The sequence below is a fragment of the Nematolebias whitei genome, chromosome 20 (assembly GCF_014905685.2).
Source record: "Nematolebias whitei isolate Nwh7 chromosome 20, NemWhi1, whole genome shotgun sequence".
NCBI lineage: Eukaryota > Metazoa > Chordata > Actinopteri > Cyprinodontiformes > Rivulidae > Nematolebias > Nematolebias whitei.
Window position 1 is genome coordinate 1,651,797 of NC_056517.1, and position 9,291 is coordinate 1,661,087.

The 9,291-nt window shown below is 39.9% G+C and overlaps 1 protein-coding gene across 1 annotated transcript in view; it reads left to right on the forward strand.

Annotated features, from left to right (window-relative positions):
* The window catches only part of LOC119426488 (cadherin-18), a gene marked incomplete at its 5' end in the record, with an annotated part of 70,299 nt that extends 62,824 nt beyond the window's left edge, over positions 1 to 7,475 (forward strand). Inside the window, 1 exon segment of the mRNA XM_037694045.1 lies at positions 6,812 to 7,475. Coding sequence (XP_037549973.1) covers positions 6,812 to 7,323 — 512 coding nt within the window.
* Positions 7,476 to 9,291: the final 1,816 nt, after the last annotated feature.

Sequence of the window (9,291 nt, forward strand, 5' to 3'; positions counted from 1 at the left end):
ATATATATATATATATATACATACCAAAATGTCAGTGCTTGAGTCAATTTATTAGATTAGTCAAATTAATTCTAGTGGCCTTTGGGTTAAAGGAGCTGTATTTTATAAGATCATATTCTAACATGTCCACCTTCTTGTCTCACACCTCCTATTAACTATAAGATGTCTCATTCCAAGTGACGCAGGAGTGAGCTGCTGTTTATATCACTTGTCAAAGAAAGGGGTTGTATTGCAGAGAATTCCCTTTATGTTTCTTAGAATTGTCTGATCTGTTAACACATATTACTGTTCTACTATGAGACAGTGATGTCTCTTTCAAACAAAAAAAATCTACTTTTTCATCTATTTTTAATAATGTAGCATTCTAAACCATTTTCAAAATGTACAGTCCTGTTAAAAATGTTATTTTTCATTTATGCTATATTTCTTTCATAATGTAAGATTTTAAACCTTGATGTGAAGTCATCAATAGTCACAAGCCACTTGTATACTTGTTGGAACAAGGCTCTTAAAATATCACAACTTCATAACTTTAATAAGACAATTCTAAGAAACATAAAGGGAATTCTCTGCAATACAACCCCTCTCTTTGACAAGTGATAAAAACAGCAGCTCACTCCTGTGTCACTTGGAATGAGACATCTTATAGTTAGTAGGAATAATGTAAGCTCCTGATTAGGGGAAACTTCCAAATTCATCAGCAAAATTTGCTGAAGGTCCAAATTTTTCTAAGCAGATGATTATTTTAAGCAAACAATGTGGGGAACCAATTTTTTGTTAACCACTTTTCTAATAATTTTGGCCATCAATTATGTATTTCAAATTACTTTGTTCTGAATAGATGACATTTGCCATGCTCTTTTTTATTTCCCAAAGGGATTCAAGTTTTCATTTCTTTGTATAACTTAGGGGCAGCACGGTGGCACAACTGGTAGAGCTGCTGCCTCCCAGCGAGCAGGTCCCTGGTTCAAACCCCGGTCCAGGGGCCTTTCTGGGTGGAGTTTTGCATGTTTTCTCTCGTTTGTCTCTATGTGTCCCTGTGATGGACTGGAGACCCGTCCAGGGTGTACCCCGCCCCTCGCACAGTGATTGCTGGACATGGGCACCAGTGACCCCCATGACCCAAAATGGAATAAGTGGGTAAAGATAATGGATGGATGGATGGATGTATAACTGAGGGATTTTTTTTATTTATATCTTTCCTGGTAAATCACTTTTGTTGGTTCTAAAATATAAACTGTTAAAGAAAATCAGTTCAATTAAATTCTGTTTATTTATATTGTGCCACGTCACAACAGAAGTTATCTTAGGGCACTGACCAAAAATATTCACATAAAGGGGGGGGGGGGGGTGTAGAGGCAGGGCAGCCGACCTGGGACTTGAAAGTCCCCGGTTCAATCCCCAGTCATTACACATCTTGTGGTGTCTCTGAGCAGCACACCCCATCCTCAATTGCTCCCCAGGCGCCCTCAATAGCTGCCCACCGCTCCACCTGGGGGTAGATGAGTAAAATGCAGAGAGCCAGTTTTGCCATTTTATATGAACATACAATGATCAGAATCAGAATAAGTTTTATTATCATTGTACCGGAATACAGTGAAATTATGTTTGTACTGTCGTCAGAAAGATGGGCAGCATGCATGTTACTGCTACTAAAAAGTGCGGCCCCTTTTTCTTTATTATCAAAATACTTTTCGATAGAAAAATGGTAAGAACCTTGAGACTAGATAGTGGTATTACAAAAAAAAATCTCTTCACATCTGTTATGGTCCCGATAAGTTTGGGAGAGGGCAGCACCCACAACTTATGAAGCTCAGACCATTTTCCAGTTTAGACAAAGCTTTAATTGTCAATAAATCTTCTGAACTAAAATGTAGACTGGGAGGCCTGGTTAAAACAAACAAAAAGAGGGAGAAGCCCCGAACCAACCAGCAGTTGGTCGTCGGATTTGGGCCGCTCCCCTCGCCCTTTAACCCGGGGACTAACCCTAAAACCAAAAACCGGTAAAAACCTAGGCTAAACAGGTGACTCCCAGTCCCCAAAAACAATCAGCTCAACAACAACAAACAACAACAACAACTGTGACAAGGTGCAACAATCAGTGGCCAGAGCAGGAGCGAGGCTGGAGGACAAGAACCATCACCATCAGAACAACATCTCATCTGGCCTCCCTCGCTCGTCCAGCAGGAGGAGCTTGGTCTTTTGAAGCCCCCCTCAGCCAATCAGCTGCACAGATAAAAGGAACACTAATTACAAACACACACAGAGACATAATAGACGCAGGGGCACATCCTATCAGGACACAATTTGAAACATCAACAAAACTCTATCAGCAAGCAACAAACTCCATGCTCTTTAATCCACGTATACAATCCAACAATTTTCAGTCAGGTCATCTGGACAGTTTTTTTTGTTTTGTTTTTTTTGTGCTGTCTACCAGCAAGCACATTTATAAACATGTTTACATATGAATTTGATGTCAAGGCGTTGATATTTGTCCATGAGCACTTTAAGGTAGGCCACAGTTCCGATGATGTTGTTTTAGCTGGCAGTTCTGATAAGCCTGAACAGACATTCTCTGAGTGTGTGTGTGTGTGTGTGTGTGTGGGGGGGGGGGGGGGGGCGATAGAGGAAGCCTTGTCCTAGCTACCCATGTCCCAGGAGAAAGTTGATAGTTGGCTCGTATTTGAAGTGAAACGTGGGTGTCAGATTCAGATAAGCCACAATTGTTGATTTTTCTTCAGGCAGACTGTTTTTTTTTTCATCAGTCTTGAGTTCTGCTGTAACTTTCCAGTCCAAAATGGCCAAATTTATGGATATTCTACGCCACTAATCCGTGTTATGAGCCCTCCTCAAGGTCGATCCCAACATGATGACGAGTCCCAGGAACCACAGGTGGCCTGCAATTCTCACAAATCACCTCCAGCTTATGGTTTAGCTCATACATCAGCTGATTTTGAGTACTCATAATACAAACCAAACCTTTGCACTGACTCGAAACTTTTCCATGGCCGAAACTGTTGTTGAAGTCTTCTTCAAAAGTTTATGGAACAGAGCCCTGCCAATGCCAAGGAGCAGAACCCCTGCTATCATAAATCCAAATATATAAATGTCTTCAGTGCCCTCCTGAGACAGACCTGAGAGACCCACTAGCTGCTAAACTCCCCATGGATCTCTGACATACCCCGCAGCGTGAGTCTCAGCTGGACAAGAGGGTTCTCCAGGACGCTGTCATTTATTTTTTTAATATTTTATCGATTGCATTGACAGTCCAGCTCACCAGATCCATAATTGTATTTTTCGTTTGGGAGATGTGTACCAGGAGCTTCAAACACACAGAGAGCAAAGCAGGAGGAAGGAGAACAGGTGGAGGGAGAGCAGGAGTGTCTGCCTTAAACAAGAGCCAGAGTAGAAAAATGGTGACAAAACACAACACATTATTATTAATGCCAGTTAGTAAAGTTATCTATCTAAGGAAGGAATCCAGTAGATTGAGTTGTCTTCATTTTGTTGCAGTCCCCCATTCTGAGCTAGCACATTGGCAACAGTGGAAAGGAAAAACTCCCTCATAACTGGAAGAAAGCTCCAGCAGAACCAGGCTCAGGACAAGCGGCCATCTACTTCGACCGCCTAGGGATGAGAGAACAGGAAGGAGAAATGGACACAGAATGGCAGGACCAGAATGGCAGGTCCAGAATGGAGGCGAGCAGGGTCCTCAATAGGAGGATAGACACACACACACAAAAAAAAATAGGATAAGATAAGATAGAACTTTATTGATCCCACAGGAAATAATTGTGCCAGTTTCAGTACAAAGGAGCATACATAAGAATCACAAGGTATAAAGACAACAGAGAATATTAAAAAAAGATAGAAATAATTACAAATACAAACTTCATTTGATGAAATGAGGTCAATTTGTCCTCCAATAGTCTAAACCTATAGCAGGATTAGGTAAGGGTAAAGGATAAGTCAGGAAACCCAATCCAACCCTAAATATGGGATTTATCAAAAAGGAAATACTTGAGCCTAGTTTTAAAAATGGACAATGTGTCAGTCTCACAGACAGAAATTGGAAGTTGGTTCCACAAGAGATAAGCCCATAGGCATCACAACCATTATATGTGAAGGGGACAAGTCCCCCCCACATTAAAAAAAACGTTAATTTGGACCCCCGCCCACACACACAAACACACACACACACACAATTTTACTGTAAAACATTAGTTCAGGCAGCACTGTTTCTCCTTCTTTGTGATCAAATCCATTCCACTTGATTAATAGGAGAATACTCAGGCCACTAAAACTCCACTCCAGGTTTTCCTGGTTACCTCCAACTCTAAATCCAGCAGCCTGTTGCCACGGTCACAATATACGGTGGTCACAGAATGTGGTGTAACACCTGCAGTGTTTCTGTGCGTCTCCTCTTGCCTCGGCAGAAAATGTGCACAGGTGGAGGAGGTGGAGGTACCTGCGTTACTTGTTCGCCAGTTTAGCAGCTTAGTGCGGGCAGTTGTTGACCAGGGGGTTGATCATGAACATATATTCATGTTAGGAGAATGTTTGAGAGGAGCTACATCTGTAGCATCTTATCGCAGCAGTAAGTGTGACGCTGTAAGTCGCTGCAGGTGTAAGAGACTCTGTGTGTTCAGGTGCTTTAAAGTTGAAATGTCTTTAAACCCCCACACCTTATTGTCCTCAAGCTTCATGAGAAACATCATTTAGATGAGGAGTGTTGAATGAAAGCATATACACAGTAAAGAGTATTTGTCCAAATACTGAACCCTGGGGAACTCCATGAGCAACTTTGTTATATGAAGAAGATTCATAATTTACATTTTAAAACTGGAATATATTAAATAAGTATAATTTAATCAATTTTAGAGCTGTTCCTGTAATCCCAATATCATATTCAAATCTCTATAATAGAATATTATGATCACTTGTATCAAATGCAGCACTGAGTTCTCACAGGACCAGTAAAGACACAAGTCCATTGTCTGAGGCCATGAGAATATCATTAGTGACTTTCACCAGTGCTTTTTTACGTGCTATGATGAGCTCTAAACCCTGACTGAAACTCCTCAAACATATTATTTATTTGTAGATGTTCACGCAACTGACCAGCAACTAACTTCTCCAAAATTTTTGAGATGAAAGTTAAATTAGATATAGGTCTATAGTTGGCCAGAATTTCTGAATCAAGATCAGGCTTCTTAAGTAAAGTTTTAATTACAGCAACCTTAAAGCGCTGTGGAACGTAACCATCCATTAGAGACAAATTAGGTAGATCCAAAATGTGGATAATATTTAGGGGAAATACCTCTTTAAACAGTCTGGTTGGGATGGGATGGCAAATGTGTGTTGCTCAATCTGATCACACACTACTATCAGACACTTTAATTTGCTAAAACACTGCTTTTTAAAGTGTTCCTATGGAATTCTGAGGTTGGCTCCAACTAACAGTGAAAACTGCAAACAAGTTGTTCATAAATAAAAGTACTTGTCTGGGCATTTTTTAAGTAGTGTTTTATCAAAATGTCTTAAATATTTAGTACCATGTGAGCTGTGACATCAGTCATATAACTTTTAGTAAGGAGAAAGAAAGCTAAAGTTTTCTTCCAGGCTAGGCTAAGGACTAGCCAAACTAGGGCCTGCTTGCTGTTTATTGTCTTTTAAGACATAAATCATCCCTTTTTCAAAGACAACTTGAACTGTGTTCAAATTACTTTGGGTACATAAATGCATGTGTGCTGAGCATCGTAAATCATATTCATGCTGTATGTGCTAAGACTAGAGATGCACCGATCAGCCTGATCAGCAAATCTAGTCAGCACAAAGGGTTACTAAACTCCAAGGGAACTGATTTATTCAACAGCCTTGGCACCATTGACATAAACGGTCAATGCTCAGCACACATGCATTTGTGTATTTTTTTATTATTATTATTATTTTGGAAAACAGTGATAAACAGAGCAAATGTCATCCAAAAGTATAGAGGTTTAAAACTAGCCCATGCAGCATTTATTCACACCAGTGTTTCATTTTTGAGAAAAGAAGATAAAAAAGTTGCATAAGCTTAAAGATATGATGCTCTCCAGGCTTCTGTTTTACCACGCTAGCTATGCTTACTAACTGACTATTAGTAGCCTAGCTTGAGTAAAGTCCTGTGCTCTTTTCTCCATGCACGGTGCCCTATGTGACTGATATGACTGGGCATTCCTAAGTACAGAGAACTATTTGACAAAACATCACTTCAGAACTTACTGTACCATCACTTGATCACTTTGTGGCCCAGATAAAATTAGCTTGAAAGCCAGATTTGACCCAGAAGTCATCAGTTTACAATCACTTCAGGGCTGGCTTAATCTTTTAAAAACTAAAAATACTGCTTGGGAAATAATCCCCCATGTGTTCTCCTTAAAAATGCACGGTATAAACTGTATGTATTGTGAAATAAGAACATTGGTTTCACAAATTAATGCTTAAACAGCTTGTGCTTATTACCAAATCATTAAAACTAAATACAGACAATGTTGTGTTACTTCAAAAACCAGCAACTTATAGTATTATAATAGAAAATTACATCAGAAATCCCACAAACTAGACTTGTGTTTATTGAAATGACTGTTTTAGAATTTTTTTTTTTTTTCATTTGTTATGGAAAAAAAGTAGCTATATAATTATAGAACTTACAATAAAATGGGCTTAAATTTGTGGTTGATTCTTACAAAAAAGGTACTAAACCTCCTTTATTTCCTCTTTTCAACCTCAGTATGTTTTCTGAACATGGTTTTTTTCTGTCTTGCAGCAATTGTGGTTCTGTTCATCACATTGAGGCGGAGCAAGAAGGAACCCCTCATCATTGCTGAAGAGGACATCAGAGAAAACGTAGTGACTTACGACGACGAGGGCGGAGGTGAGGAGGACACAGAGGCGTTTGACATCATTGCTCTCCGTAACCCAACTGCGGCAGAGGAGCTCAAGTTCAGACGGGACATTCGGCCAGAGGCGAGGAGTCTTTGTGGCTTGCCCCACATCCACAGGAGCCCAGTGGTGGAGCTGGACGAAGTGGACATGCAGAAATTTATCAGACAGAGACTGGTGGAGGCTGATATGGACACCAGTGTGCCGCCATATGACTCCCTTCAGACCTATGCTTATGAAGGACAGGGCTCGTCTACGGGATCCATCAGTCCATTGGACTCTCTTGGCGCTCAGTCGGAGCAGGAGTATAACTATCTGAGTGACTGGGGAATGGAGTTCCAGAGGCTGGCAGAACTCTACGAAGAGGCAGAGTCAGAGTCTGATGTGACCACCTAGTCTGTGATTTCACTTCTGTTCAAACCAAATCTGTTATAAATCTTTTTTTAATTTTTGTCAGATTTTCAGTGAATGAGATGAACACGTGGACCAACGGCCCTGTTCTTAAAGTTTACTGTTGAACTAAAAATACTTCTTTTTTTCATTTTGTCACATTGAGTCATGGATTGTTCATCTGCAGAAGTCAGATTTTAAGATGAAAGAGAAAATATGAAGAAAAGGGGGAAATATTTTCCTTGTTGTATATTTTTTAATGCTCAATAAAGTCTCAAAATCCATTTGGGTGAATATGTGGGGGGTGGGGGGACTTATCTTATTGGTTTCATTCCTCCAAGACCAGCTGTAGAGCGCAGCATGCAGCAACAAGGTGGGAGGCAACACTAAAGGTGTTCATGATTCATGACACCGAAAAGGGTGCTGATACAGCCATATGCACAGCGATCACACCTCCAGTCACAAGAGCACACAATATTTTTGTGTATTTTTTCCCTCCGCTTTAAATTAATCTCTGGAAAACAGCTAGGCATAAAAATAGAAGGAATTTGATGTATTTCAGATGTTGTTCTTATCAAAGACTAAGCCATTCACAAAAAGCATTGTTTGTTATGAACTAGGCCTAGCAAGAACTTATAACTGATTGGTGAATGTGCATTCCACTATAAACCAAAAGTATGTTGCATTAAAAACACAGCAGATATAAGTTCAAAGCTAAAAGAATACAAAGAAAAAGAGACAAAAAGCAACCTTTTTTTTTTAAGATGTCGAAATGTGTTATTGTTTTGTGAGACCCATTGAAGAGCTTGCCTCTATGTGCTGGTTCAACATATAGACATTATATAGTTTTCCTTCCATAATAGGTTCCACATAAACAATATTTAAAGAGCAGCACGGTGGCACAACTGGTAGAGCTGCTGCCTCTCAGCAAGCAGGTCCCTGGTTCAAGCCCCGGTCCAGGGGCCTTTCTGGGTGGAGTTTGCATGTTCTCCAATGGATGGATGGAATATTTAAAGAAATGCAGCTGTCTGCTCTTTAAACAAAATACTTTTTTTTCAGTTTTGATTGTACAATAATAATAATTTCAGAAGAGCATTGAAGAAAATTTAAGACAAAGGTACAAAAGTAAATTGTGCATCTTGTATTTTCAGCATTCATTTTCTTTACCCACATCAAGTCAAGTCAAGTCACATTTATTTATATAGCACATTTAAAACAGTAACTGTTATCAAAGTGCTTACCAAAAAAATCACAGCATCAAATATTAATAACAACATATTACAGCAACATGAATAAAAGCATAACAACATGAAATATAATGAGATACAATGAAATACTAAATCAAATCACCCTGTGTTAAATGTCAGGGAATAAAAGCAAAATGGATGAACACAATCATCAACAACGAAATACCAAATGAGATCACACTGTGTTAAATGCCAATGAGTACAGATGTGTCAATGAGTACAGATGTGTTTTGAGGAGAGATTTAAAAATAGAGACTGAGGTGGCCTGTCGAATGTTGATGGGCAGATTATTCCAGAGTTTAGGGCCCATGACTGAAAATGCTCGATCTCCTCTGAGCTTCAGCTGGTTTTAGGTACGGCCAAAAGCAGCTGGTCTGATGATCTCAAGGCCCGAGAAGGAGCATAAGGATGAAGAAGGTCAGAGAGGTATGAGGGTGCGAGGCCGTTAATGCACTTGAATGTCAGCAGGAGAATTTTTAAATCAACTCTGACACGTACAGGAAGCCAGTGAAGAGAGGACAGAACCGGAGTAATGTGCTCAAACCTGTGAGTTCCTGTTAGTAGCTGAGCTGCAGCATTTTGTACGAGCTGGAGACGTGAGAGAGACCTGACTGACCTCAGCATAAAGTGAGTTACAGTAGTCCAGCCGGGTTGTAATAAATGCATGGACTAGTTTTTCAAGGTCGGATCTTGACAGGACGGACTTGAGCTTAGCTATCTGCCTTAG